Source organism: Cucumis melo, chromosome 3 (genome assembly GCF_025177605.1).
Source record: "Cucumis melo cultivar AY chromosome 3, USDA_Cmelo_AY_1.0, whole genome shotgun sequence".
NCBI classification, from domain to species: domain Eukaryota; kingdom Viridiplantae; phylum Streptophyta; class Magnoliopsida; order Cucurbitales; family Cucurbitaceae; genus Cucumis; species Cucumis melo.
The window spans coordinates 28590341-28606500 of record NC_066859.1 but is presented as its reverse complement, the minus strand read 5'-3'; the positions used below and the strand labels follow the sequence as shown (position 1 = coordinate 28606500).

Genomic DNA, 16160 nt, shown 5'->3' with positions numbered 1-16160 from the left:
ATGGGACATTTTCGAACTCTCCATCCCTAACCATATAACTAATTTTAATATATGTAATTTTTCCAAAATAAAAATTCATTTCGAGAAACTTCATCCTCGTAAATATTATTTGAATCATAAATAATTTTACCTCATTTTTTAAAACTTCTCTTTTTTAATTTTATAAACCACTCCTAAAGTAAAATGTTGATAATTACATATTCCGTGTTATAATTGATCTCTTATTTATTAAAATTATGCTTTGTAAGACACTTTTAACTAATAGTTTTCAAAAACCAAACTAAAACTCCAAAAATAAACAAAACATTTTTCAAAAATTGGTTTTTGTTTCTAGAACTGAATAGACTAACCTAAATAGTTATTAAATGGATTATCAATTTTTACCATAAAATATTTAGTGGAATTGTAATTGTGCCATTTTCTTTGGTCAATGCAAGACACTTAATTTAATCATACTAAAAAGAGCGAAAACGAAGAAGAAGATTAGGACTTAAGAGTGAGACTTCACGTTAATTAATTTACGCTTAACAAAATTATAAGCACAAACCTTCTCTGTTTTATCTTTCAATTCGTTTATTCTGCCATTTTCGGTTCTCCCACTTCCAATCCCATTCAGCTCACGTTTGTAAGGAGGAGCCCTAGCCTCCTGCTTCCGGGACCATCATGTCGCCGTCTGCTGGCGGATGCTTCGACGCTAACGGCGGATGTGCATGCCTTGCTCAACAGAATGGGGATGCCGAAACAGCTGCCAACTGTAAATCCGGTGATTCCTATTGCGAGCATTGTAGATATGGTTCAGCGGATTCATCATCTTTTCCATCGTTTTCCTGCTCTTCCTCATCTCTATGGCTTGATTCGACGCGGTTAAGAGAGTACGGGAAGCTATGGCGGATCCTTGTTGCTTCTGCTAAAGGCTTCACAATTGGAGCTGGTCTCAAAGGTGGTCTCTCTCTCTTTTCTGTCCTCGCTGGATTGAAGCGGAGAAAGGCTTTGGCCTCCCTCGGGTAAGGTTCTTTGAAATTTGATTGTGATTGTGAAGGTTATCTGCGTGTTACTGTGTGTTCACTTTAGTTGCAGTGTAAACAAATATGTTATCGGTTTATGTTTGGTTTAGTAAGAAAGGAGTGATTACGAATCGAGATGCGATTTCCATGGCTTTGAAGGAGACTTTGAGATACGGCCTTTTTCTTGGAACCTTTGCTGGTACATTCGTTTCCATTGATGAGATAATTGGCAATCTGGCAGGTCATCGTAGGTATGCTATTTTCTATTCTGATCTTGTAATCTTGAATCCTTGATGTTTCTGGAAATTTTTTTGGTTATCCTTTTGATTTTCTTATTGTTCTGTTGTAGTTCAGGACTGCAAGATGGCGGGCTCTATTGGCGGGAGCATTAGCTGGGCCGTCGATGCTTCTGACTGGGTTAAATACGCAACATAAGACCTTGGCTATCTACATTTTCATGCGCGCTGCGGTCTTGGCATCGCGCTGTGGGATTAAAAGCAAGAGGCTCGGGCATATTTGTAAGCCTCTCACGTGGTCATATGGTGACATCTTCCTCATGTGTCTCTCCTCTTCGCAGATCTTGTAAGAAATATTTCTGCCCAACCATATTTTGCAGCTAATTCTAATACAATCGGTCTAGAGTGTTCTATAATATTTTCAGTTTCCAGTTTTAAGCTTTACTTATCCTGTTGCATATTTTCCTGCATGATCGTGGTATCCTAATCCTGAATTCAGCCTTTAACCTGAAATCACTGCAACTAACCCATAAGTACACACGTGCAAACGCAAGAAAGCAAATGAGAAGCCAGTGAATGAATTGCTTGTCATAATTATGAACTAATAATGTAACTGTCAAACAACATCTATTTTTGGATATAATGCAGCCTGTAATACTATGTCTCATTGTTTCTTCTCAAGGATGGTATATGCGTCGAACATTTAAAACTTATAAACAGTTACCAAAGACTTATTCAATGTATTTATACCAGGTTGCTATACGTGTTATTGTAAAATTATTATAAATATTCCTCTTATAAACAGTACCTATAAGCTTTCTAGGAAAAAGTTCTGATTAAAGCCTTCAAAGTAAAAAAATTTGGTTCACTAAGTTTAGATTGGCTTATCAATACTATTTTTTTGGTGGTGGGAGGAACAACTCAATACAGAATGGTTTACCTCGTTGAGTAATTCACAGTGCACAACACTGAAGCAACTCAACCGTTGTTTGGTTAAATTAAAGTGAACATTTTAATAATGAGCTAATTTCTGTTTGTTATTGTGTTTCACCTCTTCTCAATGCATTATTTATATGTGGAGGAATATGTTAGTCATTTCTTTGATCATCCAGATGAAACATATCGAACTTAACTATTTTATGCGGACATATGAGATAATGTTGTGCTATTTTTTGTAGTATCCATACAAGTGATTAATAATTATAATAGCAGACACTTAATTAGGAGAATCATTTTCAGGTCTGCTTATGTGTTAAAGCAAGATAGCTTACCGCCATCGTTTAGGTCCTTTCTCAATACACATGGTGGAAAGGATACCGTAATCTTGGAAGGTTTAAAGAGTTTCGTATCAGGCATGCCTTCCTCCGATAAATTTAAAGCAATAGAGAAGTACTACAGCGCCATGGGTGCGGCCGTCAAATTAGATCCGCAAATGAAGACTCCATGCACGGTATATAGTTTATTTATTTTATTTTCTTACCTGTTCGACCAGAAGAAAAAGAACTCTGTTCTCAAAATTAAAACTAGTCGTACTTGTACCTAGCGTGTTGCATGAAAGATGTTCACACTTAATATATGAATGCTCTGAGATATTAGAACATTGACCATTGTAATAGACAACAACTCTAGGCATTAACATTCTTACTTTTTACCTGATACAAAATTAAAGACGAACTTTTGTTCTGATCCAACTCATATCCTGTTTCCCAGTTTACTTGGGATCTTGAACTATTTTCAGTTGTCAGCTGGTTGACATCCCAATTGTAGCATTGGAAGCTCCGTACTTCTCCATGAACAGATTGCTATAATTAATTCTTAATGCACATACAAAAAGTCGTAATAGATCTTTGCTAACATGCACGCACAACTACAGCTATCCCGTTCAGCAAAATTCAATCAAACAATCGAAACAGTTGATAACAAAAAAAGAAAAACACTGTCCTGTTCAGCTAAATGCCATTCAATATTTGAAAGCAGACGATGTATCTGTTTCTTATTAAAAAAAAAAAAAAAAAAAAGGAAAGTTGAAGGCGCATTTCAAAACATTCCCATTAATTTATTTTTTAATTACTTGGGAACAGTCTTTCCAGAATCTATCCAGTTCATTTTGTTTTCTCAGAAATTGTATTGTATGAAGTCTATTATGATGATGAATATATATGCATGGAAAGATTATGAAGCCTCCCGACCTAGAAATTTAGATTACTTTTGAGACTTTACCCTATCTGCAGTTGTCTTTCAATTTTAAAATTTTCATTCTGCATAAGCTATATGCAAGGCTAGTAAGTCCAAACTTTAAGGATTTTTTCTTTCTTAATGCAGATTATACATGGAAATCAATCATGTGGTGGCCATTTTCTTTCCTTTCTCATTCAAGGATATAAAAGAGCGTTGCCAGTATACCTCCCTGTTTATCTTATCCCAGCTCTAATAGTTCATCGTGAAGGTCTCATGAATAGGTAATATTTCAATTTGAATATCATATGATTTACACCTATTGTGAAATCTTGTGGTTCAATTTAAGATTAGAATTTAATGATTTCGAGTAAGGTTTAGTTAATTTTCACAGCTTGTTCTGGTTGAAAGATTGTTTAGATTACCAATTATGTCACAAGTGAGCCACTTAAAAAGCTTCATGGTTACTCAATCTAGTGCCATCGTAGGATTTTATTCATGAGCTAAGGAGGGTTATTTATTTATTTTTTATCAATTGGCTTTCTTGGGTTTTACACATTCGCACATGCAGGTTGCAGTACCTGCCTTAAATTGATTCCTTCATAGTTTAACAAGAACAAGTAGTTAGATTACCACATATTTTGTGGATATAATCTTGCCTAGAAGATTGTTATGAAATATTTGCTTATTGAGATAGACTTTTCTTGGTGCCTTCTTCCAACTGTTATTTTGTATTTTCTGAATGTCCATGTTTTGGGTGGATGAAGAATATGTTGACCTTTTGTGCAGGCCATACGAAATTTTAGCTAGGGGGCTTCTTGGAACTGCTAGATCAAGTCTGTTCCTCTCTGCATATTGTGCATCTGCTTGGTTCGTATCTCTTCCACCTGTGTTCTAGTGCATTGGCTTCTATTTTTGTCTTTACTGTTTTCATCCACTTTTTCCGTGGAACTTCTTCTTTCACTTGAAGACTTGATAAAATATCTCTTAAAATGTTAAGTGTTTGATAGGAGGCTACTCGGACACATAACACCTGATTTGAACTCACTTGGAGTGTTTTTTAAAGAGGGAAAAAAGTTGTGAACTTTAATTATGTTATAATGTTTTTAACTGACAACTTTGACGAGGCAGATCTCATAGCACAACCACTTTATATAAAGGGTGATTTCATCCAATGGAGCAGTTTGATAACTCAACTCCAATCCAATTATTTTAGAAAGAAAGCTGCGATTATAAACTACATTATGCATTCTTTTTGTGATTGCAAAACTCGAGCCTTGAGAGAGAGTATATAGATATTAAACAAGTTTGAAGGTTCTTGATTCCGCACTTAAAAGCCTCAACTAAGCTTTTTGACCTCTCAAAAAGCTTTTCAAGCCACTTCAAGAAGTTTCACCTTTTGGAGTTCTTATCAATCTAGATAAAAACATCAGCCTCCGGCTCCAATAAATCAAGTTTTCCACCTACATTTCAGGATGTGGACATGCCTGACCTCGAGGACTTTCAAGAAAATAAATATTCCATTGGTTGCTCTAGCAACGGTATAGCTTCAACTATCCTTTACAAAATATTCTAGCGAGGGCAAGAGCTTTCATACCAAGCCTGATAAAACTACGTCTTTTTGAGCAGTTCTTAACAGGTTTGGCACTGGCCATTGAGAAGAAAAGCAGGAGGATAGAAATCTCACTCTATTGCCTCGCTAGAGGTATCGAGAGCTTCTTCAGCTGCATGACAGATTTGGGATACTTGCCACCATCATTGAATTTTAAACGAGCGGATGTGATAGTTTTCAGCATATCAACTTCCATTATAATGCATTGCTATGCTCAGGAAAGGGAGGTATTTCGATCCAAGTATCTTAATGTTCTCGATTGGGTTTTTGGTGTGCCTCCTCCCCCTTGTGAAACACCACGCTGCAAGAATGGCAAGAAGTATTGAAAGAAGCCTTGGATCTCCGACGAACTAACACACTGGATTTAAATTGAAGGTACCAAATATTTGCCAGTAATGTTTAGTCAAGAATTTTCATACTACATAATATTTTAATGTTTAGTTACCATTACCTTCTATAGAATTAGACTCATTTGATTACATGATTCATATGAAGATGTAGTTTCCGATATACACATTGATTTAATGGACGATCTTTCAAATTTGTTAAATAACAGTCTGACGGATAACATCGTTGATGATTAAATTATGAAGTATAGTTTCTTAGATTTCAGACTTGCGTCTGTAGTCTCCAACTTTGCAGTATATTTGCAACATTAATAATTCTTTAAAAGTAATAATTAACAAGGAATTCCAATACGAACCTTTTTTTTTTTTGGAAGTGCTTATCTTCCATTTCACTTTTCTTGTACGATTAAGGGTTTTTTTTTAATAATAAAAATTTGCAATTAAGCTTATTTACTTTACTTTCAATTTAATTTCTCTTAGACTCCATTTGGTCACCAATTTCAACTTCCATGTCCAACTTTCTTTTCTTCTTTTCTTGTGTACCAATAGTTTAAAAAACAAAGTCAGATTTGAAATGGAAAATTGTACGATATGAAATGGAAATAGAAACTGATCTTTTTCAGTTGTTTTTTTCTCTAAATTATCATCAAGACCCGACTAAGATTCAAATGTTTTGGAAGTGAATTTTTTGTTAAGCAAAGAAGAAAGAAGAAGATAGGCCCATGGTGCTACATTGATGAAAGCCCCATGTGCTATGCCAATATGAAGCCAAGGGCATTGTGCCTTATCAATACAAGTAAGCCAACTGAGTTAGGAACGAGTTCGTTCCTTGATAACGATTAATCATGGACTAGGAACAATATTAGAGTTCCTAATTTTAATGTAGAAATTTATGAGCACGAAGATTGGCTCATGCAAACTTTCTTTGATAAAGAGGATAAATGAGATTACTGCGGATGCAAATGGCAATAATCAATCGAATAAAATCTAGAGGCAATAGAAAAGCAATCATCCGTGGGCAAGAACATTGGGAGAAACAAAATTAGAAATCGTTATTGGAGCCCAAATTATCATAAAATCCTAAAAAATTTGGTAGACTTCATCTAAATTTATGTAGCGAAATTGTGAAAATATTGAACAATCAAGGTCGAAATCATAGTACTAGAATTCATATAGAAATCATATATTCCGAAGCAGTTTACACCTATCAAATCAGTAAACAAAGATCTAATAATCTCGTTCACAGCTAACAAAAGCAAAGAAAGGCGTAAACCCAAATTTCCAAACTCATGACAGACCCTGTGCTTCGTCTAGTGAAACCCAAGATAGCATCGATGCATATTGGGAAAATAGAGGAATTTGTAAAAATCAGCACTGAATACAATAGGAGAAAATAGAGGAATTTGTAAAATCTCAAACTCAGACCTCGTCTTCGTGAAGAAGCATATTGGGAATGCCTTTATTGACGGGGAATCTTCTGTTGGTCTCTGGGCAAATAAGAGCGCCTTCCTCAAGATGCAACTCTAGAAGTGCATGGTGAAATCGTTGGAGAAAGTCATGGGAGTCTAGCATCGATGCATCGGCCTCCTCGGGAAGCTCGGCATAGCCCATAGTCCGAGAGGCATCGACGAGGGGTTTCCATTCAATCTTGGAGAACATGTTCTTGAGGAAGTCTGGATTGAAGTCGACTGGCTTCTCGACGACTTTCTCGACCTCAATTCGGAGAGGGAAGCCATTGATGACACCCTTGATGTTAGATGAAAGCATGTTATGAGTCAGTAGCCTCATCTTCTCCTCTTCTAGCTACCTGCTTGGTAATAGGTATTCAGTGTCACCACAAGAGAGTCAATACCAAATACCAAAGTCCTGCTTTTGAGAGCTACGTAGGGCTTTATAAGAAAAGTTAAAGGTACTAGGCTTGCTTGTTATTTTTATATTTAATTGTATGTGTGTATCTGCATATTCGGATTTGGTTACGAAAGAATAAGTAACTCTTGAACTTTGCCTTTTGTTTAAAAGATGGGTCTATAATTTTAAGAACTCCATATCTACCGAGAGATTTCATAAATCTTTCAAAACTATTAAAAATCTATTAGAATGTTGGACAAAATTATGATCTAGAACAGTGCGACAGTGACAAAGGAGAAAATAGGGACCGTATTTTTAATGTAACACTCCCAAATTTGCTTGGGGTATGCTACAAAAATACCCATATTAATAAACAACAATTCTAGGTTCCTATTAAGGACTTCTATAAGATAGAAGTTTAATCAACCTGTAATTGAAAACATATATTCCAGATCACGACCTAAAATATAAAGAACCCAGACGATATAACTAAATAAAGGTTAAGCTTAAATTATAACCCAATTTAAAAGAGTATTTTAAAGATTTCTTCAAAAGTCCAACCAAAACAAGGATTAAATAACTAATGCTAAAGATTTTAGCAGTCTTCCAAGAAGACTCAATTACGTAGCAATTGATGACCCAAATGCTAAGTCTAAACATGTTACCCAATGTTCAATGCAAGTTCGAACTTAAAGATACAACCATACATCAAAGAAAGAACAAATGACCTCAAGAAATTCTCAATTAAATTCATCTAATGATGAGACCTTCGAAAAAACAACTAGCTAATGGTTTCTCTTTCTCAACTTTCCTCTTTATCTAAAATTGGCATATCAACCCGACGCCTTGACACCCAATTATTAACTTAATAGCCTTAAATCAATACCAACCCTCAACCATTTAACCCAAATCCATGATAATCTATTACCTTCCTTGGAACATTGAACCTTGACCATTTAACCCAATGCCTCAAGACTCGGGAACACTTGTCCAAAGAATCCCTTGATCCAATACTCCTGATTCCATAGAATATAACTAGAACCAAGCAAAAAATTTGGTCATTGTAGTTTAATAAACCCAAGTTCCAGGAACTACAAGAAGATTTTATCGGATTAGACGGCAGCTACAGTCCCGCCAAACCCCTAACCTACTCGAAAGGTAATTTATTTTAAGCCAAACCAAGCCACAAAAATCAAAATCACTGAAAATACCCACAGAACAGTGCCGGAAATTCACCTCAAACAATGCTGGCAGACGGTTCTGACGACAAACGGCGGCGACGGCCTAAACGGCGGTTGTGCACCGTGGTCGCGACCTGGAGAGAACAACATGAGAAGGCCGATAGAGAGAGAGGCAAGAAAAGAGAGAAGGGGGCGCTTTACCGTGGAGGATGCTGGGGAAGATGAAGAGAGAGTGTGTGGTCGTTGGCGCTGGCGCTCACGGAGAAAAATTGGAAGATGGGAAGTCTGGCGGCTAATTCTGATAAAACCGAAGCCTTGTTTTCATTTATTTTTATTTCTCAAGTAAAACCCTAACTCAATCGCTAAATCTCAAACCCAAGTTTTAGCCTTTGTAGACGTTCGTTTCTTTTTCCAACTCTCCTCGATTTTATTGTCTTTATATAATAAGTAAATTATTTAATTTTTAATATCCATATTTTTCTTTTAGTCCCTTATCAATATATATTGTAGATGTGCCACTAATCACGATTACTTTGATACGGAGGAGGGTTGAAATGTGTATCAAATAAAAATGAAATCATAAAATATAAGAAAACAAAATGAGTTTAATATTACAATTTAAGCTCAGACAATCAATCAAAATATTAATTTTGAATCAAATTGCACTATACTTCAATCTTATTACAGGTGTCCAAACATTCTTTATAGGTGTTTGAGTTAAAAGACTCTCCTTATGGGTATTTGAGTTAAAGAGTACGTTACTATAGTTTGCGTTTGAACGTAGAAAAAAGTTTGGTTCTAATAAAAGGTGTATAAAGTGGAAACAGTAAACTTTATAAGGGTTTTGAAATAGTGTTTAAAAGTATTTATCGTAGAATAAATGATTTTTATAATCTTTGATAATTTTTGCCCATGATACCTCAAAACAAACCATATTTCTAAAAAGAAAAAAAAAACCCTAAATTGATTATAAGATCCAAATAAAAATTAAAAATACCTAAAATCAAATAAATCATCAACAATACTTCTTAAATAGTTTATATTAAGTTAAAAAGTGGGTGAGTCAAACGATCAGTAATAATAATATAATCAAAATAAAAATCTAAAATTGAGTCACACTCGAGCACATGCCTTTTCTTTATTTATTACTCTTAAATAAAGAAAAGGCACTCTAGAATTGTCTTCTCAATGATGGAGGCAAGTTTGGAGTTGTCCATGGAAAACTTGAAACTCATCTGTTAATTAATCTGCCAATGAATGGCCAGGAATCTATAAAAAATTGATAGCCATCGACGGCTCAGATTCCGATTTCATCAACAACGTACTCATCTCATCCGTTGATTGCTTCCCATAACAATACAAACAGCACAATTGACTAAAATAACAAAATTCCTTAGGTAAAGAGCACCGTCTTTGCAATTGTATCTAACTGACCAATCCCATTTTGCCACGTATTTAGTTTTTTTTTTTCTTTTAACAATATCTCGAAGTATGTTTTTTTTTTTTTTAATTTTGAAAATAAAACTATTGACAAAAAAAATAGTGAATTTTTTTTGAATAGATGATTTTGATATATTTTATAAATAGTTTTAATAATTTGATATTTTTTAAATATTTTTTTTTCTATGGTGTGCTGTAATTGGAGAAAGTTTTCCTCGAAAGAAACGTGAAAATAATTGCTTTAAATAGTTGAAAAAGATGTACTTAAAACAATACAAATAAAAATATATTAAAATATTATTTTGGTTATTTTACTTTAAAAGTTATTATATTTTAATCCCCTATTTCCAAATACCTAAATAAAGTCTTTATAATTTCAAAAAATCTTTTGATTATCTATTTGCATTTTCCTATAAAATTTAAAAATATGTTCGTATAATATACTTTATTGTATAAATTCATGATCCTTATTTAGTTAATTTCTATAAAATTTACCTTTAAGATTTCTTAAATGCACGGTGACTAAATTGAAATTTCATATTTTGATAAAATTCTAAATTTTTAATTTGACTTCAAAGTTAATTTTTAAAAATTAAGAAACTAAATTTTGTAGTTTGGTAATGGTATTGTTTAATGCATTAAACAATACAAAACTAAACTTCTATCAAACCCCATAGAAATCCAATCGAAGATTCTATGTGAGAAGAAAAATTGTGATTCAATTCCAAAATAGTAAACCTATAAAGACACAAGTTTGAAGGATGTATCGAGAATCTCAGATTAAAAAATGGAGGAGTCCCACATCTCCAATGATTTTACAATACACTAATAGATCTTCTCAATTGATTTTTTTAGATGAAAATAGGAAATCCAATCGAACGTAAATTAGTTGACAATGGAGTATAGCCACATATAGACAGTTCACCACATGCTTATCACGTTCAAAAGCCCATAATTGCCTAGCAATTTCTCAAAACAGAGTCCCCATTAATTCAAACTCCGGTTCTGAGAAGATTCTTTCATGTTCTTCAAATGACAAAGTGTTTATTCTTCAGTATCACAGAGACCAAAAATTGGTTCCATCGTTATAGCTTCACCAAATCCGGCCTCCGATCCACCATTACAGATCTCAAAGACGGCACCACAGTTCATTGTTGGGTTCCAAAAAACCCAATTCGCACCAAACCCAATCTCCTTTTAATCCATGGCATTGGAGCCAATGCACTTTGGCAATGGGGTGATTTCATTCCAGCCCTCATACCTTATTTCAATCTCTACATCCCTGATTTGATCTTCTTCGGCGACTCGTTTACCACTCAGCCAGACCGGACCGAGTGGTTTCAAGCTCAGTGTCTAATACGAGTCATGGAGGCTCACACGGTGGGTAAATTCAGTTTGGTGGGGCTTAGTTATGGAGGATTTGTTGGGTACAGCATCGCGGCGCTGCGGCCTGAAATGGTGGAGAGAGTAGTGATTTGTTGTTCTGGGGTTTGTGTGGAAGAGAAAGATTTTAAAGATGGGTTGTTGAAAGTTTCTGATTTGGAGGAGGCTACAGCCATTTTGGTTCCCCAAAAGCCAGAGAAGCTTAAACAGCTAGTGGGTTATTCGTTTTTCCGGCCGCCGCCGTTGCGTCTGCTGCCGTCTTGTTTGCTCAATGATTTCATTGAAGTAAGGCTTGTTGTAGTATCTGTGATTCTTCCATCCCATCTTTTCTTTTTTATTTGAAAATTTCCTCCCTTTTCTGTGTGTTATTTGACCAGTTTATCTTTGTGTTTGTGTGGTAGTCAATGTGTTTAGATCATATCGAGGAAAAGAGAGAGTTGATTCGAACTATTCCCAGAGGAAGAAAGCTTTCAGACCTTCCAAAGATTCAACAGGTGGGATTGCTATTCAACATAACTTATCCATTATTAGCTTTAAACAGATCATTAATTACTTATCTTCATTGTCATTCCATACCATTCAACTCTATCCTCTTATCTTCCTAATGTTCAAATAGCTTAGCATTTTTACACCCCACGAGTCTTAAGGCCTTCGAATATTGTTTAAAATTTATTGTCCTACTAAGCATCCTAGTAGATACTTTTGAAATCGAATCAAACAGACAGAAATCTTCAATTTGAAAAACTAAATTTATAATTTAACATTTTATCTGCCTTGCTTGCAGCGGACGTTGATAATGTGGGGAGAACATGATCAAGTATTTCCAGTAGAATTGGGTCACAGATTGAAAAGGTGAGTAATCCAACTCCTGAAAGCAAACAATACATCAAATATTCTCATTTTGAACCAAATGATAAATGTGTTGGCCACTCCTTTGAAATAGGCATTTGGGGGACAATGCTACGCTTGTTGTTATCAAGAATACAGGCCATGCCTTCAACTCAGAGGAGCCAAAGGAGTTTCTCAACCATTTGATTTCTTTCCTAGTTGATCCATAGCCTCCTCTCCTCATCGCTCAATGAACGTCAAGCAGTTGCACGAACAACATCAAAAGCTTGACTGATCTAACCGCCGTTTATAGTACAATAACTAACAAGAGAAGAAATATACCTCAACCATTGCTCAATTGGTTCATTCGGCCAAATCTAATGTTGAAAATACATTCAAACAATAAATTTCTTACAGGAATTTTGCCATTTTGACACTTTATTCCGAGTTCTAGATTCAGAAATCTTTTACCATAAATTCTGTGTCCCCAAGTACTCCTCAACTAACAAGATTTCTGGTGTACTTTCTTGTTTTATTATTTACTACATCAAGTCTTTCAATTTCTGGCAGCAATTCCATCTGATGACCAATGTAAATAATATGAAATAGTTAAACAACGAGTTCTACAATTACGAGCCTATTCTAGTTCAAAGTCTTTCTATTCTGTTATGAACCAGCAAAGATTTTGAGAACGTAAATTGGTAGTAAAGCATAATATTGCAACCACACTCAATCGAGTAGCTAATAACTCTCAAACTAAACGGATTCACTTAATTTTTAAAGGTAATGGTTACAAGGTGATAACAGATTACTGTTCTGATACACTACTGATAAGCAAGACAAGTGACACAGCTATAAGTTCTGCCTCCTAGAACCATGTCAGCAGTAATTAGCTGTGCAATATATATATATGGCTAGTAAATAATTGTTCCAAGGAAGTACTTAAAAAAATGTCCATCGGCTGACCGAAGACATTCAAATATCTTGCTAGTTGCCTCTGCTCAAGGTTCATCAGCAGCTTTAGATTGCTCACCTGCAGCAATTAAAAAACAGAAGATTAGGTTGCATGTATGAAATTTATATTCATAGCCCATGTCTGCACATGCTCAAGTGCCAACTTGAGCATGCATGAGCTGGGACAGAAAAGTAGTGTCGTAATTTCTTGAAAATAGTAAACATAAGCACCAAAAGTCGATAAAACTTAACCAAAGTTTCCAGGTGAAATTTCATTTAAATCATGGTAATTTCTAGCAGCCCCCAAGCAATATTTTTATTAGACTAAAACTAATCTGTATCGAAATGAAATATATTTCAAGTACTACTCAATATGGGGAAGCTGATATGAGCTCCATCCACGATGGGGCTTAGAGTGAACTCAATAAAAATCATTCTTACAAACAGTTCTCATAAAATGCACCATGACGTCCCCAAATTTCTATGAGAGGAGTTGGTCACTATTATTTGGAGCTCCCACATCACCTTGAAGGCTGAAAGTTTCAATTAGTATATCTTTATACCGAGACGTGAATACCACTTTAAAGTCTGTTTCAATAATCAATATAGAACAAGTGAAGTCGGTTGGAGGAGGTAAGGATAGGGGAAGCAGGGAAACTAGGATTCATGGAAATTTACCTCCCTCATCTGGGAGATCTGAGGTCCATAATGTGAGATTATCCCTCAGCAGCTGCATAATGAGGGTACTGTCCTTGTAGGAATCTTCATTGAGGCCATCAAGTTCAGCTATGGCTTCATCAAAAGCTTGTTTAGCAAGGTGGCATGCCCTGTCAAACAATAATAATATTGGACACGATGACATGACAAGCTATTGTTTTAATGGAATTAGATAATAGATCCATTGTGAGATGACATATAAAAAAATGTATCAGTAAAATGATAATCGATGAGGATAGATTAAGAGGTGACAATCAACCTCTCTGGGGAATTCAATATCTCATAGTAAAAAACAGAAAAGTTAAGCGCCAAGCCAAGTCTGATGGGATGTGTTGGAGGCAGATCAGAACTTGCAATGCTTGAAGCAGACTGCAACAGAAATAAGTTCAATTATGAATCTGACAAGATAAATAGGAACGTCAAAGCGAAAAAAGCAGAGAAAGACAGGGATAGATGGAAGTGGAAACGAAATACATAGCCTTCAGTAAACACACACACACACACACACACACACAAAAAAAAGGAAAAAAAAAAAAAAAAAAGAACTTACCTCATAGGCTTTCATCGACTGGTCTGCAGCTTCTTCACGTTCAGGGCCAGATTTAAACTCCGCTAAGTATCGGTTATAATCCCCCTTCCTGCATTTGAAGAATGCATAACATGTTGCTAAAAGGGAGATCAAAGCCATAATTAGATAAATGTCATGGCCCAATAAAATGCATAATAAATTCAATAGAACATAGAAGATCAGATCAGTAAAATTACCAATTCATGGACTTTTAAAGTTAGTGCTCTGACCTGAAAACTAAGAAAAACAAAACAGAAGCAGATAATAACGATCCTTACATCTTATAGTAAAAAACATTGGATTCTCCAGACGATGAAGATGGAATAAGATGCTTGTCGACAACAGTTAAGATATCTTGGCAAATTCTCGCCAGTTCATCTTCAACCCTTTGCCTGTACTCTTTTACTCTCTTCACATTAACCTCGTTCTTCTTTCCTTCCTCCTTTTGTTCAATAGAAGATAAAATACGCCATGAGGCTCTTCTTGCCCCAATAACGTTCTTATACCCCACAGACACCAGGTTCCTCTCCTCCACAGTAAGTTCCACGTCCAACTTTGCGACGTTCTTCATCATTTCCACCATTTCTAAGACAAACCCAGATGAAATTATGTGCCAGTGAAATCAAAAGTACTTGAAAATTTTCGAATCTTAGCAAGTTTCAAAATACAAATAAAACCCTAGTCGTGAAAACCATAGAGTTCAACAAAACCGCATTAAGAATCCATAAAAAGGAGAGTTAAAACTCGATAAAAAGAAGAAAAAAATGGGTTTTATAAAACGCACCATCATATCTCTCAGCCTGTTCTGCAAGTCTGGCTAAGTAAACAAGGTGCTCCCTCTCCTTCTCCATGGCCGGAGCTGTTCTCGAATTTCTCCGTCCGAGAAATGGCTTTTTGGCTGTGTGTTTTGGTTTTGATTCTTGTTGTTGCTGTTTCTTACATAACCGCTTTGTGAGATACTGTAGTTGGTGGGATGACCGTCGGATGGAGAGTAGTGGAGAATCTTAGGGGAAATGGAGGGCTAAGATTGGGTTTTGAAGTTGGTGAAGGGTCTTAGATTCTCGTGAATGGAGGGAGATGAGCCGTTGGATTGTGGAACCGTTGAATCCGGTGCGTGATGGGAAAACACAAAGGAAGAAATGAGACCAAAATAAAAAGGCGTTGGTGACGGTCCATGTGGGGAACTGTGACGTCAACTTTGTCCTTTTGGAAAAATGAGACTAAATACTAAGAATAATTCATAATAAAATTCCACTTTCTAGTAATTGGTGGTTTAATTTCAAATCTCCTAGTTGTTGTACTAAACAACATAAATATCTTCCACGCTACACATAAACACGAAACTTACATATACAAATCAGATGTCTTGCTCCTCCAATGCATCACGCATCTCACGTTCAGATTGTTCTCTAACTTTTTCTGACAATTTCATATATTAGACGCTAATGTTTCAATCTCACCTTAAGAGTTTTAAAGGACGCTATCATTTGTAAGACAACATCTACCAACTAAAAATTAAAAAAAAAACACACACACACTTAGACAAATTTTAAAAAATATGTATTGTTGATACTGAAATTTAGTATGAACTATCAATTTATAATACGTGAAAAACGATATGTACGATAAGAAAAACTTACACCTGTTCGTGTATAAACTCCAACAATTAAACGATTAACTATTAAGTTCATAATAATTTTAAAAGTTCAACTTAATAAATAGTTCAAATTATTTTTAGCATACTTCAAATCACATAACACTCTTATATAAATAGAACTAGTCTTTGTCTTCTTAGAGTTCGTCTCTTCAAACTTCGAGAATAATATGAATCTTCTTCGTGAAAAAAATAATTTTAACTCATCTTTAT

At 35.2% G+C, this 16160-nt stretch overlaps 4 protein-coding genes across 7 annotated transcripts in view; 2 read left to right on the top strand and 2 right to left on the bottom strand.

Annotated features, from left to right (window-relative positions):
* Positions 1-8784, bottom strand: part of LOC103488061 (multifunctional methyltransferase subunit TRM112 homolog A) — a 61354-nt gene extending 52570 nt beyond the window's left edge. The window contains exons 1-4 of one of the 3 annotated variants that reach the window (XM_008446613.3): positions 8605-8773; positions 8459-8537; positions 8151-8257; positions 6526-7181 (exon numbers count right to left, since the gene is read on the bottom strand). In XM_008446613.3, coding sequence (XP_008444835.1) covers positions 6794-7162 — 369 coding nt within the window. In that variant the 5' untranslated portion in view covers positions 7163-7181; positions 8151-8257; positions 8459-8537; positions 8605-8773 and the 3' untranslated portion in view covers positions 6526-6793. Of the gene's footprint in view, positions 1-6525; positions 7182-8150; positions 8258-8458; positions 8538-8604 lie in introns of those variants that run through there. The other 2 variants (XM_008446612.3, XR_007819521.1) reach the window with 2 other exon arrangements.
* LOC103488060 (uncharacterized) lies at positions 533-5619 on the top strand. 2 transcript variants are annotated; one of them, XM_008446611.3, is made up of 8 exons: positions 533-1004; positions 1115-1255; positions 1359-1586; positions 2480-2690; positions 3563-3699; positions 4205-4285; positions 4890-4956; positions 5045-5619. In XM_008446611.3, exons 1-8 carry the CDS (start codon positions 664-666, stop codon positions 5351-5353), a joined length of 1515 nt encoding a protein of 504 aa, XP_008444833.1. In that variant the 5' UTR covers positions 533-663; the 3' UTR covers positions 5354-5619. The 2 variants fall into 2 exon arrangements, with proteins under 2 accessions (XP_008444833.1, XP_050938299.1); XM_051082342.1 differs by lacking the exon at positions 533-1004 and having other exon boundaries at positions 1354-1586.
* A 1851-nt stretch (positions 8785-10635) lies between the features above and the next one.
* Positions 10636-12683, top strand: LOC103488063 (uncharacterized). The gene is made up of 4 exons (XM_008446614.3): positions 10636-11511; positions 11628-11720; positions 12011-12078; positions 12170-12683. Exons 1-4 carry the CDS (start codon positions 10876-10878, stop codon positions 12282-12284), a joined length of 912 nt encoding a protein of 303 aa, XP_008444836.3. The 5' UTR covers positions 10636-10875; the 3' UTR covers positions 12285-12683.
* A 109-nt stretch (positions 12684-12792) lies between these two features.
* On the bottom strand, positions 12793-15415 carry LOC103488064 (14-3-3 protein 7-like). Its single transcript, XM_008446615.3, has 6 exons — positions 15078-15415; positions 14572-14878; positions 14276-14363; positions 13985-14094; positions 13687-13835; positions 12793-13087 (listed from the first exon to the last, which is right to left on the bottom strand). The coding sequence occupies exons 1-6, from the start codon at positions 15142-15144 to the stop codon at positions 13056-13058; spliced, it is 753 nt and encodes a 250-aa protein (XP_008444837.2). The 5' UTR covers positions 15145-15415; the 3' UTR covers positions 12793-13055.
* Positions 15416-16160: the final 745 nt, after the last annotated feature.